We start from the raw sequence: 20,405 nt of genomic DNA, 5'->3' as shown, positions 1-20,405 counted from the left end.
GAAGTCCAATATTAAATATTGAACAAAATTTAATAGAATTCGGTAATCTCATTTAAATGAATTCAATTCAACTACCTGAAGAGCTTAAGAATGTAATGTCTCTCAAGTCTCATCTCATCAGTTGAGCATGTACTTCCTTTTAATAAAGTGGGAGGGGGATTCCATAGTTCTCATCTCTGAGAGAGAATCAAACAATAATGAATCTACTGGCTTAAAAACTTTACTGGAAAATTTTTACATATACGTAAGGAGCCCGATGTTATTGGCTTATTGTTCTTGGATTCCTGTCTGAGTAAGCTGGCACATCCCTATCTGCATTGAAAGCAACTGGAAAATTAGTATTGAAGCGAAAATTGGAAAAAGAGCAAACCACAAGTTCTAGTATCTGTGTAGAAAAGTTGATATCTTTTGAAAGCTCCAGCAAACACTTTTTACCAAATTGCAATGGCATTTTAATCAGCACTGGAGCCCATTTCTTACTACTAAGTTGGCATCCCTATTAAGCATTGGAGCAACTAAAGGAAAAGCAAATACACTCATCACTCCTCAGTTTAGAAAAGCCAAATGCTTAACCGTTGTTGGATAAATCCTTAACTTATGAAATCTAACCTAACATCATTAGGATTCGTAAATCTCCTTGTAAAGAGTCAGTTTTTTTTTTTTTTTTTTTCTTANACATCATTAGGATTCGTAAATCTCCTTGTAAAGAGTCAGTTTTTTTTTTTTTTTTTTTCTTACTTTTTTTTTTTTAAATTTTTTATTATTATTTATGTGGTCCTAATGGAAGTTAGGTAATGATAATCAATTACAGTTTGCCTACGTTTGGATTGCACTGAAATTATTTCAGTGCCTGTGTTTGGCCTTTTTAGTGGATCCCGTGCACTGTTCACGGGACCCACAAATACTATTTTCAGCAAAATTTTCATTAAAACTGGTTTCCACGATACTATTCACACATTTAAAAATTATTTTGCTATAGTATTTTTAATTTTCAACAATAAGCAGTATCAAAAAACATGATTCTCATTCTGTTCTTCCACTTTGGAGGTGAGTACTTTAAAGTTGAAAGACCCTTCCATTTAAAAACATGAACACTATAGTAGACTTGCAACAAAGAAAACTAAAGCAAGCCTCCCAAAAAAAAAAATCCCACATAATGAGAGATTTATCACAATTTCACAATGGTTTCCTTTTGGAATATTGTTAAATTTTGAGAATAAAATCTCAGAATATAATAGAATAGATTGCAGCAATTTGCCATTCCTATTATTAGTAATGCTTGAATAAGAAAATCTGGAATTATACATAAAATAATAATAATAAAACCTTAATTGAGAAGGTTTCTTTACTATCTATCTTTTATCCTTCGTTTTTTTTTTTAGCCAAAAACTAGTTTGCCAGCTAAAGATCTGTAGCATGATCATTCATTTAGGTTTACAGTTCCATTCCTCTCGTAGATGATTAAAAAAAAAAACGTGTTGAAAAACCAATCAACTGTCATTATCATGCATGGTAGATCCCTTGTTATTGACCATAAGATATTAATTTGTACGGTAAGATTCAGCTTTCCCGTCTAATCAGCTAAAATTTGCAAAATTTTAAGCATAATTTTCTTTCCAACAAAGATGTGCGAGCATGTGAGAATTTTTTTTAGAAAGTATCTCCATCACAATGATTCTCATATCCTATAGACCAACAACTTATTAATTCATGAGATAAGATAACCTTCAATTGAATCCTCCAATTTTCTCAAATTTTTAATTAAATGTAAAATATGTGGTATTTAAAAAACAAATAGATAGCATATGTATTATGCTGCATATCCAGCTAAAAATAAAAGAGAATTGGAGGAATCAATTGAACGGAATCTTTTTTCTTTTTCTATTTTGGGTGGGGGATTGACTCTGTTTCTACCACTAATTGCAACTCATTAGCCTTTTTGGTGGGCAAAATTTGAATTTAGCAAGACATCTCTTTTGACTACTGACAAAAATATAATATAACGTAAAAGAATAGATATAAAGGAGGTTAAACAATATTTGAAACAAAGAATAAGAAAAGAAAAAATAATTGGAGACGGCAATGTCTAAAAAATATCCCAAAAGGCAGAAAGAAGAAATCATATAGGTATTGGGGTTAGCTATAAATAATATTACTCTTCCAATGAAAAACTTCCCAAATTCAAGTACTTGTTGTAATTAAATCAATACTACTTCCATCACATTCTAATTTCTTAATTAAGACTTGTAATAAAAAATTTATTAGTTAAGACTAATTAAGAGTAACGAATGGGAAAGGGGTAGGCTTGGGGAATGGAATTAATGGATCCATTTTCATGCCCTATCTGTTACATCAATGATCAAACCAATATTCTATTCCACCTCTGCTTTAGAGATGAACCAAAATCCTGTTTCTCTTAAAGGAAAGTTAAACAATCGTCTACACAATTATTTTTTGCAATGCGGATGTGATTTGTTGTGATTTTACTATAATTATAATTTCTTCCATTTTTATAATAATTTTTTTAAAGCATACTACAACGACCGAATTACCTCTATCACCTTTGTGAAAAAGATTTCTCTAACATTAGTCAAAGTAAAATCCCACGCCTATCCTAATCTGTCAAGCATATAAATCTCTTTAATATTATATGATGGAAAAAAAAAATTGTATATTGTAGGAATAAATTATGCTAAAATCATATTCATATAGCATATAAAAGGGATTACCATTGTTTTAGTTTCAACTTTCGCTGATGTGGTGCTGACAGTTTGGCATTGGCAAAGACGGCTTATTTTTAAAATTTAACATCCACATCAAAAAAAGATCTTAAGTGTGGGTTCGGATCCGTGTTTTGCTCTTAGCGTTTGTGTTTTCAGTCTTTTTTTCTTTTAAGCCGTAAAGGTTGACTTTTTAATCATGAACAGTGCACTCGTGCACTATTCATGGACCTACAAATATCATTTTTCATTAACTTTTTTATTAAAAATGGGTTCCACAATACTATTCACACATTTAACAATTATTTTGTTACCGTGTTTTCAGTTTTCAGTTTCAGCAAAATAAATTCTATCCAAACGACCTAAACGAAAGGAAAATGCCAAAAGCTGTAGGACATGGCCGGTGAAAATTGGTTTCATTAGGTTTATTTAGGCCAGCATGTGGAAATTTTCTTGTGATATAATAATAATAATATAATCTCTGGAACAAAGATTGGTACCCGATTTACCAACTTATTTTATTTTATACTTTTTTTTTTCTCCCTTGAAAAGTAAAACAATAAGAAAACCTTCTCTTTAAATTTGAGTACCAACATACTGTTAGGTTTATATATTGATTATATATTGTCAATGCACCTTGATATTTGAGTACCAACAAGAGCAAGAGATTTATAAGAAATCGAACGTGCCTAAAAGGAAAACAGCATTAGAAACACCTAATTATTTTGATAAAGTACTCCTGATATAAGTCACACAAACAAGAACAGAATATCTGAAAGGAAGATTATATGGAAAAAGAAAGCTATAGTTTTATTTGTTGGTCTGTTCCAAATGAATTGAATGACATCTTTTATATAGAACAAGGGAGATGCATGAAAACAAGTTACAAACTTACAATACATGTTGGTAGGAATGACTAAAAGAAGATAAGTAGTACGTAGATCGTTTTTTTTTTTTTTTTCGCCGCACTTGTTGACTTTGGGGGACAAAATTTACTGTGCGTATACTGTGCGTGCACTGTTTACGTACTGTTCACGCAATATTTAATATTAAAAGTGGGTCCCACAACACTATTCACACATTTAAAAATTATTTTACTACAGTGTTTTCAGCAACAATCAGTTTTTATCAACTTTCAGCAACAATAAGTGTTATCCAAACGGACCCTATCTATCTTTTATCCTTCGTTTTTTTTTAGCTAAAAACTAGTTTGCCAGCTAAAGATCTGTAGCATGATCATTCATTTAGGTTTACAGTTCCATTCCTCTCGTAGATGATTAAAAAAAAAAAACGTGTTGAAAAACCAATCAACTGTCATTATCATGCATGGTAGATCCCTTGTTATTAAGATATTAATTTGTACGGTAAGATTCAGCTTTCCCGTCTAATCAGCTAAAATTTGCAATATTTTAAGCATAATTTTCTTTCCAACAAAGATGTGCGAGCATGTGAGAATTTTTTTTAGAAAGTATCTCCATCACAATGATTCTCATATCCTATAGACCAACAACTTACTAATTCATGAGATAAGATAACCTTCAATTGAATCCTCCAATTTTCTCAAATTTTTAATTAAATGTAAAATATGTGGTATTTAAAAAACAAATAGATAGCATATGTATTATGCTGCATATCCAGCTAAAAATAAAAGAGAATTGGAGGAATCAATTGAACGGAATCTTTTTTCTTTTTCTATTTTGGGTGGGGGGATTGACTCTGTTTCTACCACTAATTGCAACTCATTAGCCTTTTTGGTGGGCAAAATTTGAATTTAGCAAGACATCTCTTTTGACTACTGACAAAAATATAATATAACGTAAAAGAATAGATATAAAGGAGGTTAAACAATATTTGAAACAAAGAATAAGAAAAGAAAAAATAATTGGAGACGGCAATGTCTAAAAAATATCCCAAAAAGCAGAAAGAAGAAATCATATAGGTATTGGGGTTAGCTATAAATAATATTACTCTTCCAATGAAAAACTTCCCCAAATTCAAGTACTTCTTGTAATTAAATCAATACTACTTCCATCACATTCTAATTTCTTAATTAAGACTTGTTGTAATAAAAAATTTATTAGTTAAGACTAATTAAGAGTAACGAATGGGAAAGGGGTAGGCTTGGGGAATGGAATAATTAATGGATCCATTTTCATGCCCTATCTGTTACATCAATGATCAAACCATTATTCTATTCCACCTCTGCTTTAGAGATGAACCAAAATCCTGTTTCTCTTAAAGGAAAGTTAAACAATCGTCTACACAATTATTTTTTGCAATGCGGATGTGATTTGTTGTGATTTTACTCTAATTATAATTTCTTCCATTTTTATAATAATTTTTTTAAAGCATACTACAACGACCGAATTACCTCTATCACCTTTGTGAAAAAGATGTCTCTAACATTAGTCAAAGTAAAATCCCACGCCTATCCTAATCTGTCAAACATATAAATCTCTTTAATATTATATGATGGAAAAAAAAAATTGTATATTGTAGGAATAAATTATGCTAAAATCATATTCATATAGCATATAAAAGGGATTACCATTGTTTTAGTTTCAACTTTCGCTGATGTGGTGCTGACAGTTTGGCATTGGCAAAGACGGCTTATTTTTAAAATTTAACATCCACATCAAAAAAAGATCTTAAGTGTGGGTTCGGATCCGTGTTTTGCTCTTAGCGTTTGTGTTTTCAGTCTTTTTTTCTTTTAAGCCGTAAAGGTTGACTTTTTAATCATGAACAGTGCACTCGTGCACTATTCATGGACCTACAAATATCATTTTTCATTAACTTTTTTATTAAAAATGGGTTCCACAATACTATTCACACATTTAACAATTATTTTGTTACCGTGTTTTCAGTTTTCAGTTTCAGCAAAATAAATTCTATCCAAACGACCTAAACGAAAGGAAAATGCCAAAAGCTGTAGGACATGGCCGGTGAAAATTGGTTTCATTAGGTTTATTTAGGCCAGCATGTGGAAATTTTCTTGTGATATAATAATAATAATATAATCTCTGGAACAAAGATTGGTACCCGATTTACCAACTTATTTTATTTTATACTTTTTTTTTTCTCCCTTGAAAAGTAAAACAATAAGAAAACCTTCTCTTTAAATTTGAGTACCAACATACTGTTAGGTTTATATATTGATTATATATTGTCAATGCACCTTGATATTTGAGTACCAACAAGAGCAAGAGATTTATAAGAAATCGAACGTGCCTAAAAGGAAAACAGCATTAGAAACACCTAATTATTTTGATAAAGTACTCCTGATATAAGTCACACAAACAAGAACAGAATATCTGAAAGGAAGATTATATGGAAAAAGAAAGCTATAGTTTTATTTGTTGGTCTGTTCCAAATGAATTGAATGACATCTTTTATATAGAACAAGGGAGATGCATGAAAACAAGTTACAAACTTACAATACATGTTGGTAGGAATGACTAAAAGAAGATAAGTAGTACGTAGATCGGTAGATGTCGTGAGTAATTATATACACTAACTCCTATAAATAGAATGGTGGTGCAGCTTTACGATGGGTGTGTGAGAGAGTTATGACTTATGGGCAAAGCTTAGTTTTGTGTCTAGTATGTTTATTTGAGGGCACTTTTTGGTGTATTTGAGAGAGTTACGATGTGCTTGTTTTTTTTAAAAAAAAAAATAAAAGAATACTCCTGTATATTTTGTTGTCGTGCTTGTTATTTTATTGTTTTGTGTGTATTCTACAACATTCTCTAACATTCAAAACGAAGAAAATGTGTCTCAAAATTTATAATCATAGAAAAAAAAAATTGAAACAAGCACTTTCAGTGTCCAAAGCCTAACAAAACCTCAACTCAATTATTTATTTATTTTTAGACCACATCAGATTCCAAACTCTCCTTAATATCAAAATTAACAAAATTTATCTAAAAATTTCATAAAATATAGGGGGAAAAAAAATCACTTAATAGAGCACCTCCATATCTCTTAGGAAGTAAAGGTTTCCGAATCATGGGGGCCCTAGCATTGAGTAGGTCATAGTTCTATTTATCATAGAGAAAATTGAGATTGAGAGAGAAAAGATGTCTTAGGGTTTGGACAAAGGAAGAGGAAATGCAACCGTTTTAAAAAAATTAGATGGATAAGTTTTTAAATCAAGTGGTGACAACCTAAGGGTTTTAAAAGGGGGAAAATGTTCATGGAGAAATTGAAAGTCAAAATTAGGGAAGCTTAAATGTTGAAAAAGTCTAGAATCACAACATTTTTCACAACTTCTTGTCACAACTGTAACATGACGGAGTGCGATTGGTTAAAAAAAAATAGTGGGTCCAGGTGTAAATAATGGTTAGCCACTCACAATCTGCCACGTCAGAGTTGTGACAAAAAAAGTTGTGGAATAATTTGTGTTTCTAGAACCACTAAATGTTAGCCTAGTGATAAGAGACAAATGGAGGAGGATATGTAACAGTTTATGATTTTGAACTCTACTTCTAACTCTAACATCAACACAACAACAACAACTACTGTTAAGACCCTCCAGACTGGACTACCTGCCCGCTATGCTTCTGTTATGCCTGTTGTCTGTTGCTGCATAACCCGTTTGCTGGTTGCATTGCAGCAGAATCTGCTACCTGCTGTCAGCATCAGCTTAGCTAGTTGAGTTAATGAGTTGCAGTGTTGCTGTTACGCTGGCAGAGTGTGATTAGTGAAGAAAAATAATGGGTTCATGTGTAAGTAATGGTTAATCATTCACAATCTACCACGTCAAAGTTGTGACAAAAAAATTGTGGAATAATTTGTGTTTTTAGAACCAATAAATATTAGCCTTGTGAATTGTGATAAGAGACAAAAGGAGGAGGATATGTAACTATTTATGATTTTGAACTCTACTTCTAACTCCAACATCAACAACAACTACTGTTAAGACCCTCAAGACTGGACTACCTACCTGCTATGCTTCTGCTATGCTTGTTCTGCTGCTGCATAACCCGTTTGCTGGTTGCATTGCAGCAGAATCTGCTACCTGCTGTCAGCATCAGCTTAGCTAGTTGAGTTAATGAGTTGTAGTGTTGCTGTTACGCTGGCGGAGTGTGATTGGTGAAGAAAAATAGTGGGTTCATGTGTAAATAATGGTTAGCCATTCACAGTCTGCTATGTCAACGTTGTAATAAAAAAGTTGTGGAATAATTTGTGTTCTTAGAACCAATAAATGTTAGCCTTGTGAATTGTGATAAGAGACAAAAGGAGGAGGACATGTAAGATTTTGAACTCTGCTTCTAACTCCAACATCAACAACAACTACTGTTAAGACCCTCAAGACTGGACTACCTACCTGCTATGCTTCTGCTATGCCTGTTTTCTGTTGCTGCATAACCCGTTTGCTGGTTGCATCAGGTTAGCTAGTTGAGTTAATGAGTTGCAGTGTTGCTGTTACATAGCTGCTGCTGTATCACTGCAGTAAAGTACCAGACTGTAATGCAGCTAACTCTAATTAACCATGCGACTAACTATTATTCATCACTAGTCGCAAACCCACTATATAATTATTTTGTAATATACTATAATGTATAATTTATTCTCTAAAAATTATTGAAAATAATTTGTTCTCCTTAAAATTGAACTATTTTTAAAAGTATTATCCATTTCCCTTCTATTATTTTGGGTTTTTCTTAATAATTAAATCATGAAATCAATGAAGAATAAAAAACAAAAAAACAATGTCTATACATATCTATACTATATATGATAATGGAAGTTTTGGAAAAAAAAAAAAAATTCTTTCTTATCTTAAAGTTCCTTAGAAATGTCTTTGGTCACTTAAGAAACCTTTATTGTCAAACTCTCACGTATTTAGGTCAATTATCCTAAACCTTACAAGAACCAAATTCCACATTTAACATTATCAAAATCAGATAAAAATTAAACCCCCAATTAATCATGTTTTGAGATTTTCTATTTCCTCATGACCAAACTTTTGAGCTAGATTTTTTTTTTTTATTGTCTATTGGACTGCAAGATTAAATTATTATGTGCTACACATAATAAGAAAAAGTGTGCTAAACATAATATTTGTCGAAGCCAAACAGAAATGGAGAAAAGTTCCACAACAAAGAAAGAACCATTGAGTCAAAAAATATGAAAGCAGTAATTGGAGTATAATTACAACGTATACTCTATTGTTATTTCAAAACATTCATAGGTAAATACATTAAAATTTGGTTTTCTTTTCTTCCTTTTTTTACATAGAGTTAAACAAATGTCAAATATAAGAAAAATAAAATGTCAAAGATAAACAAATTGAACGGGTAAAATACAAATATAAAATAAAAATTGTACAGCATAAATATGAAGTAAGAAGTTGTAGAGATTTCTAATTCTTGAAAACCCTTCTCATAACCGACAAACCAATCCTAGCCACCCATAGCCCCAAAGTGATCACATTTTCAGCAACCCACCAAGAAGCATATCATCCACAAACTTTAGAAATCCAATGGAAAAAACAAAGTTGGGGAAAAAGAAAAAATAAGAAGGGAAAGAACAAACCTCAAAGGGATTTTCCAAATCTGATGCCACTTTGACAACTTTTGCAGAGGTAGAGAGAGCAACTGTAAATTTATAGTGCTAAAAATAACATAGTTAATCACAAGAGTAGCAATTGAAGGGTTTGAATTTCAAAAGAACGAAACGGTTTTGAAGGGGAAAATGAAGAATTGAGAATTAGAAGAAGGATAAATTAATGGTGAGTTGGATTTAATGAGTTAAAGAATGTGTAAGGTTGTTCATGATGAGTTGGATTTAATGAGTTAAAGAATCTGTAAAGTTGCATTATTTATTTATATATTAATATTGTTTAAAAAATGAAGAAAAAAAAAAGGTGACATGATCGATGATGTGGCTCAACTAGAACGTAACAACAATAATTGCTATGCTTCAGCTTTTAGATATATATAGATATAGATGTGGTCAATTAGGAGTTACTTGAGCTATTAGGGAGTGTTAGACTGACTAACTACCAACTCTCACGTAGTTAGAAGCTCGTATAGCTTGTTAAAAGGACTAGGAGAGATTGTGTGGGATATTCATTGAAGTAATAATATTCTTTCCAAGTTCTAAACTCTTCTCTCTTCTCTTAACTCTTTTTTTTTAGGTGGCCAAAATTCCCTTGAAGTAACCTACCCCAAATATCACCTAAACACTACCCCAAGACAACTCTAATTCCCTTTAAACAATTAAGGCCAGCAAAACCTTAATATTAGGTATTAGAGCGGTTCTAACATATCACTCTCACGATGACAGAAACTGGATCAACTTATCAAAACAAAGAAAAGATTGCAGCCTTAGCCAAGATCACTGATCACCATGATCAGGAGTTACAAGAAATTCGGAAACACATATAGTCTATTAATTTGTTCATGCAATAAATTGAGTTACTTGAGCTATTAGGGAGTGTTAGACTGACTAACTACCAACTCTCACGTAGTTAGAAGCTCGTATAGCTTGTTAAAAGGACTAGGAGAGATTGTGTGGGATATTCATTGAAGTAATAATATTCTTTCCAAGTTCTAAACTCTTCTCTCTTCTCTTAACTCTTTTTTTTTAGGTGGCCAAAATTCCCTTGAAGTAACCTACCCCAAATATCACCTAAACACTACCCCAAGACAACTCTAATTCCCTTTAAACAATTAAGGCCAGCAAAACCTTAATATTAGGTATTAGAGCGGTTCTAACATATCACTCTCACGATGACAGAAACTGGATCAACTTATCAAAACAAAGAAAAGATTGCAGCCTTAGCCAAGATCACTGATCACCATGATCAGGAGTTACAAGAAATTCGGAAACACATATAGTCTATTAATTTGTTCATGCAATAAATGGCTGAATTAGAAGGAGGAAGCAATCAGGGTCATGAGGGTACCACGTTCCTAGCAATTCAACAGCTACAGAGTTTTCTTTGTTGAGGCAAATCAAGCCCTTGAAAATGGACTGCCCCAAATTTCAAGGATATGATCCAGCTTGCTGGATTTACATAGCCAATTAGTTCTTCTCTTATTCTAATGTGCTTGAGCATCAATGGGTCTTGATGGCACTGTATCACATGAATGGGGAAGCATTGGTGGTGGTTTCAGGATGCTGAGAATGGCGGATTGTTTGTTGGCTAGGCGGCTGATGATCCAACAAAGGCTCTAACTAGGCTCACAAAATTCTAATGTGGTGACTTTTGAAGCTCTATCTAACAGAATCACAAGATTGTCTGAACTACACAAGCTTAGTTACTTCTTGAGTGGGTTGAAGGACGAAGGAGGAAATGCAGTGTTTTTTTTTTTTTTTTAATGGATGAATTTTAAATTCAAGGGGTGTCAAGTAAAGGGTTTAAGGACAAAAATATTTATGGATAAATGAAATGGGAAAGCTAAAATGAAATGGGAAAGCTAAAATTAGGGAGGCCTTATATGTTATCAATGTGATGAGAGAGAAATGGAGGATATTTAATCGACTTAGATTTTAAATTTTAAAGGATTGTCAATAAAAGGGTCGAGAAAAAAAAAATACTAATGGGCTGTGAACTAGATGGGGAAGTTTCAAGTGTTAGCCAAGAGGGGAAGGGGGAATGTGTATCCTACATGGCACAATAGGAGAAAAGTCAAATTTAAAGCTAAGTCTTCCATTTTTATAGGAGTCCATAGAATAGATTATATTCTTATTTTCTGCCATCCGTGATGTATCATACCATTCTTCATCTAGATCCTGCAAGTCATGAGAGAAGAAAAGTGTCTTCACATGCTCCAACGATTAACATTCACTAGTGGTTGCGGTTCATGTTAACATCAGGCACATGCTTCGTATTAGCGTGTTGGTCCATTCCAAATTGGGGTGTGACAATTGTGGATTTGGAACAAAAGGGTTGTCTTCGATACTAAACCCTTTTTTTCATATAAAACAACGTCATGACTAACCAGAAAGTCTAAGTCCAGTTATGCTTGAAATCTTATTCCCATATGTAATGGTATTCGCTAGAAGTTTATTCTATGAAGTATATTTCAAAATTAAGTCCAAACTCTTGATACTCCATGATGAAATTTGCATCTGGTTATTTAATGAGTCTCCAAATATGATAGGACCATGCTCTAAATTCTTGATTCCATTAATATGTGTGTAACTACATGAAAAGTAAACTCCTACGGATTCTATAAGCATTCCACACACCTGTAGGTTTTATTAGTTAGAGGTGAGCCCAAAAAACTCTTCTTTCGAAAGTTCTCCATGTTGTTATTATTATTATTTAAAAAAAGAAAAGGTAACTCTTAAGAAAAACCAAGGAGAGTGCAGATAAAATAAACATGAAGACGTCCAGGAAAAAGCTGCCACAATAATTCACTCAAAAGATATGGATTTATCCTTCCTACTTTTACCTTACTTGATTCAAATGAACCACATACAGTGCTTTAGTAACTCTGAGAGAAACCATAACAAAATAATCTTCAGAGAAATGCAATTTGACAAGTCCTGGATTCCCTTGGGAACATCAATAACTCCTTGAGAACGCGAACCTTCTCCTCTGAATTCATATGAGCAGAAGAGACTGTCATCGTCTCTAAGAATCTTGCCGTCTTAAGGATATGTCTAACAAATTCCAGCTGATAGGTTAACCCTTTAAATCCTTTAAAATGAAATGTCTTAAGGTGCAATGATATACATTTAGGAACATCCTCATAGATCATCCTTTCAATGATGGAACGATCTTTCCTATCACAAATGAAAAATTCTTTTTCCTGACAACAGAGATACAGTAAATACTTAGATTGATTCAGGATCATTTAAGGGGGGAAAAAAAAATTTCATCATTTGAACATAATATACCTTGTGAAAGACTAGTACTGCAAGATTAGGAGCTCGATGGAGCAAGTGCGGGAGCACATTCCACAAACAAGTACCACCATGAAAGTATAAGAAAGCCAAATTATGAAACATGGGAAGATCAATTCAGTGGCTTTACAGAGGCACTGCACAACAACATAATAATCACAACAATATAACTGCCTGTCCAAGGATAAAGTGTTTAGCCAATTAATAATAGAACATGGAAAAACGTGCTTTACCTTTGCTGAATATGAGTCCAAATGAAGGGATTTGACGTTAGAGAGTGCTTTCATGAAGTCCCTAATCCTATTTCCATAATCTTCACTATTAGTAGGACAAACCCTAATGTCGGCTTCAACTAAGTTAGACAGGTTTCCCAACAAAACTTTGATTCTTAAATTACCACTGAAATAAAGGTACTCAAGAGCTGGGGCATTTATCTCAAGTTCGTTGTGCTTAGGAAGAGTAAGACTATAACATAAATGTAATCTTTTGAGTGTAGGTACAATTATATTCATACTACTATAGCCCAACTCATATATTTCGACAGATAAATTTTGGAGGACGGGCAGCAACTGAGGAGTCTCGAGAAAGAGTCGTGCTTTGCATAATGGACATTTTCAAGATGCAGAATCTTGAGACTAGAGAAGCTGAGGAGGGCTGAAGACGAAGGAGGATCAAGGACAATATTACCCTTTAATTTCATAACTACTAATGTTTTAACGTGATTAAACAAGGTAGAGGGGAAGATGTAAAATTGGGGAAAACCAATGTGGAGATTGAGCTCTTCCAAGTCATGAGAAAGCAGAGTGTGGAGCAGAGTGTGGAGCCATGTTTTGACATGGATTGGGTCAGAACCATCACTCCTCCAGTAGAGGCGAGAGTGTTTGAGTGGATTCACATTATTGCGATTGTGAAGAGCCAAGACCCAGAACACGATATGTGCAAATGTAAAACGATTCAACTGATCATGATGACGATGTTGTTGATTAGGAATTTGCTCCTTGGCTGAAGAAGATATCCCCTCAAATTCAATGCTGTCAAAGTTGAGCTTTGGGAGGAAAGTCCAGAGAGGCTTCCATCTGCTTGACAAAATGCTTGTGACAATAGCCTCTTTGGTAGTGAGAAATGAGAGAATATGGCAGAGGAGAGACTCCGGTAAATTGCTGATTCTGTCGTCCTTGCCCACTGTTGATTGCAATTGGTCTTTGACTTTCACAACTCTAAGCGTCTTTCTTCTCCCCCAGTGCAACCCAAAGTCCATCTCAGTAGCTCTAGCAATCTGTGAAGGAGAAGTGGTCAATGACCTCAAGATCTAAAGGGTGACACCAATGGGTTCTCTGCAATCTGTCTCAAAGATTCAAAATCAGCCTGCATTTTCAAAGATTAAAGAAATATCCCATCAATGAAATCCTAAAGAATTTATATATAAGAAAACCCAAAACAAAATAACAGAGTAAATGACTCTGTTTGGTTGCTGAGAAAAGTGTGAGAAAGTAAAAATATAGAATGTTAGAATCCAATCAGAAATGCCAAAATTTTGCTTCTCATGTTTTTCTCTAGGCAATCAAACAATCCATAATAACACAAAGAGAGAAAGATAGAGAGAGAGAGAAGGATTACAAGTGTGAAACTTCATTGACATATGGCAAAAGATACTTGGAAAGAAAGACTCTTGTATTTTCTCAGATTACTTCCAGAGAAAATTAAAAGAATCGAACATCAAAGTAGTAAAATTTCTGGGTTTGTGCTAGTTTGATCTTTGAGGTAGGGGTAAAGAAATTAAAAGCCCGGCAATTATTATGTTATCTATTCTACACCCAAACCTCTCTCTTTCTGGGTTTATGTTTCTTCATAAAAAGTTTAAAATTTTTATACTCTCAATTTTGTTAGAGAAATAGGTTGGAATTGATCATGACCGTACGATGTTAATTGCTATTAAAAGCAATTATCATAGAACATCAGACACCATTTAGTTCAAATTGTGTCATACTTATCAAAAATTACATATGGTATCAACTATTAAAACACAAAATGTTACAGACTTGTTTTTATTGGAAAAGCCTTTTGTTTTTTAATCAAAAGGTATTCACATGTCAAACCCAGTAGATTATGACCTTTTCTATTAGAACAATCTTTCAATAGTTTAGGATGAAAATGATCTTTCAAAAACATTATTTTTAAAAAAAAGAAAAGAGTTGCAGGACTGAAAGTGTAACACTTTCAATAATTTTATGTACGAAAAACAAACTTCATACAAACTTTAAGGTCAATAGTAATATTTTAACCTTAAAAAAAAAACTAGTTCTCAAGTTCAACTTAACCCTCAAATCTCACTGAAAAATTATGGTTAAAAAATCAAATAATCAAATATTAGAGAAAAATTTAACAACATACTAGCCAATGGAGAAAGAGAAAGAAAACATTTTCCAATAAATTCCATGCAAGCCAATAAAATTTGGGCCTAGTAATAAAATTTGTTCAATTAGTATAAGTATTAGAAACAATCAAACTAATCTAAAATATTTGATGAGATGTTTGAAATTATATTCAACCAATACAAAATGATGGGCATAGTAGTAAAATTTTATGCAATTAGTATAAGCATTAGATAAAATCAAACAGCAAACTCAGAGTCACGACGATTAATAGCATTTCCCGTTGTCCTTTATGAGAATTATTATTTTTTTTTTTGGATAAATCCTTCATGAGAAAAATTAAGGTTCAAATCTCCCTCCATTGTTGTTGAAATTATCGGACTAAGAAAAACATCCAAACCACTAAATATTTGATGAAATGTTGGAAATCTTATTCCATGTTGATTATATAAAGTACTATTAAAAAAAATCTAAAAGTTGCAATGAATTTTATTTTTTCTAAGAAGTAAACACAAACCAATATAATTCCAACTACATAAAATTAGTCATTTACTTTATATATACACACACACACTATCTATAACAGGATTCCTTTCTTTATACTAACTTTTATGTGGTTCAAAAATACCCCATAAACCCTACGTTTTAATAGGTACAAAACTTGAGGATAACCTATAAAAATATATCTCTAACTCCACGTAAAATACTTACAAAATACGACACTCTCCTATTAATCCATATCTTCAAAACAAACTTATCCAAATATTAAAATTAAAAATAAAATAAAAACTTCACAGTTTTTTTTTTTAACTTTATCAAGACTCACCAGTTTCTTTTATTTAATTTTTCTCTTTTTTTTTTTTTTTTTTTTTTTCAATTTTCAATTTCCTTAATTCCTAATCTGACATACACTGGACACAGAAAGAAAAAATAATAATAAAATAAAGAAGAAAAGAGCCTCATCACATGTGCAAAGTGCGTGTGATGAGGCTAGTGTGTGTGTGTGCGCGCGCGCGCGTGTGTGTATATATATATAAACCATAGCCTTAAAATCCAGTTCAAATAAATAACTAGGAAAAAAATCATTCGTAGCTTATAGTCAACTGGGGGTTCAACTAACATTATAAATAACTAGTCACTAAACCGATGTACAAAAAACTTTTATTCAAATGTTAACATGTTGATGTTAGAAGATTTATAATTTAAACTATTTAAAAGCTGAAATATTTAGTTTGAATATTTCTTATGATGAAAATTACCAAAATTTTACATGTAAGATCCTTTAAAATGGAAACACACAAATATTATGAAGAAATTTATTATGGTAATCATATTTCAAAATTTTGGGCTAACATGAATGCAATTCATATTTAGTTAAACCCATTATTATAAAATTGCTCTTACATTTGTTTTGATAAGTACTCATAATTTTAGAAGGAAAAAAGAATTATGACACATGATAAATATAAAATTTGCTCTTACATCTTCAAGCAATATTTATTGAATTTGTTCATCAAAGTGTTGAAGATGGTATAATTGAATCCATACTTCATTCTATTTGTGTACAAATGTATTTGACTAAAATGTAGCATAAAATCTAATCAATCATCAAAAACAAAAAAAAAAAAAAAAACAAACAAACAAAAAACAAAAAAATTTACGATACGTGTCCAATAAACATAAAAAATTTAGTTGCAGTTTTTAATAAAAAGTCTAAAAATACTATCATTTTAATGTGTTTCTTGAGAGAGCCTATTGGTGGAAAATCTAGCAACATGAGACTTGAAGAGTGTTTCATTAGCCAAAAAGAAAAAGTATATGGGGAGCCCCATGGACATGTCACTAAGACCAACTGACTATTTCCCAACCAATATACTTTTTCCCAAGCCTATGACATCTACCTAACCAATTGTGACTCCAAAATTTATACATGCAAGGATATAGTGAAAAAGGTTTAAATCATCATCATGACATGCAAGGATATAGTTATAATAATATGGAAGATGGACGAAAAAATTCTTCAATTCAGTCAATGAATATAGGCCCAGCAGAGTAAATCTAGATGACATTATGTCCACATGCTGCAATAAGCAAACTAAGATCATGATAATTGGTGAATGGCAAATGAATGTGGTGGCACTTGAGAAACTAATTTATAGCTTGAAAGTTTCAGCTCTGATATCTTGAAATAAGAGGCTATATTTAATTTGAAATTGCATAAAAAATTTTAGAGCGAACCTTAATTTTCGGTTTTTACATCTGTTGGACTTGGTTCTCTAAAATTTTATTTCTTATCCAACACTGTTAGTTTGATTCCAAAGAAGAAAACCTGTACCCTATTTAAGACAGAAAATTGTAAGTTCAAAAAAGGTAAAGGTCAAAACAAAGTGAACTTGAGATAAATGGAAGAGGAACATGCAATTGTGTCTACACTATCATATAAATCACCAACCCAAGTTGAAGCTTAATCGTATCTATACTGAAGATGATATAATAACCACCAATAGTTGGGGGGAAAAAAAGAAACCATTGCTTAAAGCTTTTTAAGTTCCAAAAGTGGTGTTTCCCCCAACACCCATCACTCTCATCACATCCCACAGAGGAATTCCATGAAGTTAAAGACAATTTTGCTATTCTTCACCCTATCATTTTTCTCAACAAATATGCTTCACTTTCTTTTCTAGCACCCTGATGGTGATCCACAACCTGTTATTCATCTACTCTTACAATAGTCCATCCTAGGCAAACTTCCTCCTCACCTACTAAATGGGCTTTAAAGAGGAGGAACACCTCATATTCCCATCAAACAAATGGACATCTGCAGATAGGATTTGAACCCAATGCAAGATCTTTATCCTACCTATCTAAATTATCCATACAATTCAATAAAATTCAACTCAGACATTTCATTAAGCATGTAGAGTTCAGTTTAAAGAACAGATAAATAATACACAGAAAATAAATGATCTTCTCAGATAATGGCACAACAATGAGGGAGATCATAGTATCATAGTCATGAAAAACAAAAAGAGCGGCACACCCCAAGAATTAATATTTCGTTTTTGTAAGTTCAGAGAAATTATAACAGCAAAACTATAGTTTATTGCTTTGTTATATCTCTCTCTAAAAATATGTATGTATCTACCAAAAGTAATCCACAATTGCAAACCAAATGTATTCAAGAAAAACAAACATGCATATTAGACATAACCCAATATCAAAAAGATTCTTAAACCAAAAAAGATTTGTCCTTTCATACATAAGCAAAACAGAAGTATATACCCTTTGTCCAATGTTGATTGCAGATTTTCTAACCACCTAATTTTCTCGTTCTATTGATGCAGAGCATTCATTATCAGCAGTTTGTGCTTGTGTACTATTAACTCTTTCATCTATTTGACCATTTAACTCCAAACCAAATGGAATAACAGAAGAATTAGAAAACGCTGATTAAGAAAAAAAAATACCAAGCTTTGAAGACTGAACAGAGAGAGAGAGAGGAAGAGAGCACCTTGTCTTTTGAGTTTTGACCATGAACAGAGAGAGAGAAGGTTGTCTTGTACTGACTGTAATTGTGAATACTGAATAGTAGCGTGTCTTTTTTACCGACTGAGATTAGGGGAAGGGATGGGTTTTTCAGTTTTTGTTACCGAGAGGATTCACAGAAGGGTTCATGGCAACTTATCAGATTTGTCACTAGGCCAAAATTTAAGTTATTTTTTCGTAATTTAAAATTGGATACTTTATTTATTTGAGATTATTTTAATTAGAGGTTCGTATCTATTTTTATTAAAAATGAGGCTAAATATTTAATTGTGCTCTCATTTTATATTTCTTTCCTCCTAAAATATTTATTTAAAAAATTTATATAAGAACAAGTGAAAACAGTATCAAAAAGTGAGGTTTTTAAAAAAATTAAGAACATACATTATATCAATGAGGTTATTGATCTAAATTTTTACAAAATCCTCACTTTTTTATCTTGTTTTCCCCTTTTTATTTTATGTTTTGGGAGGAGAGTGACATAAAATGAGAGCAAAATTACATATTTAGTCTCATTTTTTAAAAAACATGGGTTACGGAACTCTAATTGACCTAACCTCAAGTGGGTAAAGTGTCAAATTTCAAATCACGTATATACAATTTAAATTTTAGTCAAACCACAAGTTGGTAAGTTGTAATTTGTCTTACATATAAAAATAATTTTTGGACCATGCTTTGCACAGTTTTTTATTTATTTTTTTCATAAGAACATAAATTTATAAAAAAAAAATTGTAATTATTTTTATGGAGAATAATCACATGTTTATTGTTAATGTTACTGATAATTTTTTTTTTAGCATCAACATGTTACTAGTAACAAGTTTGGATTTCATCATTTTGAGTACTAAAATATTCTCACACAAATTCTTAAACTCTCTAAAATACCCCTATCTTTTAGTTAAATAATTTCAAATTTAAAAACACAAACCTATCGGCATTGCTTAAAAAAAATCTGGCTAAAAGAGTAATTTTATATTTTTTTAAAAGTTCCTAAATTTTAGGTTTTTTCCTTTCTCTTCTCCAATCTGTCAAACTTTTATCAACTCTCACATAAAGAAAGATTCTAAAAACTAGTACACTATCTCTATCTCACTTTTAAATATTATTACACCTTACCTTACCTCTTTTTTAAATAAAAAAAAAAAAAAAAAACTCACAGTCATATTATATTTTTTTTTTTTTTTTTTTTTTATGTTTTGGAAGGAGAGTGACATAAAATGAGAGCAAAATTACATATTTAGTCTCATTTTTAAAAAAACATGGGTTACGGAACTCTAATTGACCTAACCTCAAGTAGGTAAAGTGTCAAATTTCAAATCACGTATATACAACTTAAATTTTAGTCAAACCACAAGTTGGTAAGTTGTAATTTATCTTATATATAAACTAGTTTTTGGACCATGCTTTGCACAGTTTTTTATTTATTTTTTTCATAAGAACATAAATTTATAAAAAAAAAAAATTGTAATTATTTTTATGGAGAATAATCACATGTTTATTGTTAATGTTACTGATAATTTTTTTTTTAGCATCAACATGTAATTGATATTTCTTAATCTATACTACTAGTAACAAGTTTGGATTTCATCATTTTGAGTACTAAAATATTCTCACACAAATTCTTAAACTCTCTAAAATATCCATCTTTTAGTTAAATAATTTCAAATTTAAAAACACAAACCTATCGGCATTGCTTAAAAAAAATCTGGCTAAAAGAGTAATTTTATATGTTTTAAAAAGTTCCTAGATTTTAGGTTTTTTCCTTTCTCTTCTCCAATCTGTCAAACTTTTATCAACTCTCACATAAAGAAAGATTCTAAAAACCAGGACACTATCTCTATCTCACTTTTAAATATTATTACACCTTACCTTACCTCTTTTTTAAATTAAAAAAAAAAACTCACAGTCA

The 20,405-nt window shown here is 31.7% G+C and overlaps 1 protein-coding gene across 8 annotated transcripts; it reads right to left on the bottom strand.

Moving 5' to 3' along the window:
* Positions 1 to 12,019: 12,019 nt before the first annotated feature.
* LOC112040568 (F-box/FBD/LRR-repeat protein At2g04230-like) lies at positions 12,020 to 18,649 on the bottom strand. Of its 8 annotated transcripts, XM_065770139.1 has the most exons (6): positions 18,465 to 18,649; positions 18,236 to 18,345; positions 17,192 to 17,289; positions 12,815 to 13,946; positions 12,576 to 12,718; positions 12,020 to 12,487 (listed from the first exon to the last, which is right to left on the bottom strand). In XM_065770139.1, the coding sequence occupies exon 4, from the start codon at positions 13,837 to 13,839 to the stop codon at positions 13,090 to 13,092; it is 750 nt and encodes a 249-aa protein (XP_065626211.1). In that variant the 5' UTR covers positions 13,840 to 13,946; positions 17,192 to 17,289; positions 18,236 to 18,345; positions 18,465 to 18,649; the 3' UTR covers positions 12,020 to 12,487; positions 12,576 to 12,718; positions 12,815 to 13,089. The 8 variants fall into 8 exon arrangements, with proteins under 8 accessions (XP_065626211.1, XP_065626207.1, XP_065626209.1 ...); XM_065770135.1 differs by having other exon boundaries at positions 18,236 to 18,649; XM_065770137.1 differs by lacking the exon at positions 18,236 to 18,345 and having other exon boundaries at positions 18,421 to 18,649.
* Positions 18,650 to 20,405: the final 1,756 nt, after the last annotated feature.

The sequence above is a fragment of the Quercus suber genome, unplaced genomic scaffold (genome assembly GCF_002906115.3).
Source record: "Quercus suber isolate HL8 unplaced genomic scaffold, Cork oak 2.0 scaffold_3B, whole genome shotgun sequence".
Taxonomy (NCBI): domain Eukaryota; kingdom Viridiplantae; phylum Streptophyta; class Magnoliopsida; order Fagales; family Fagaceae; genus Quercus; species Quercus suber.
Note: the sequence above shows the minus strand (reverse complement) of the source record. Positions and strands in the feature narration are given on the sequence as shown.

Excerpts from the sequence above, each read along its gene's own strand:
- LOC112040568 (XM_065770135.1), bottom strand. The coding sequence starts at position 13,839 with ATGGACTTTGGGTTGCACTGGGGGAGAAGAAAGACGCTTAGAGTTGTG.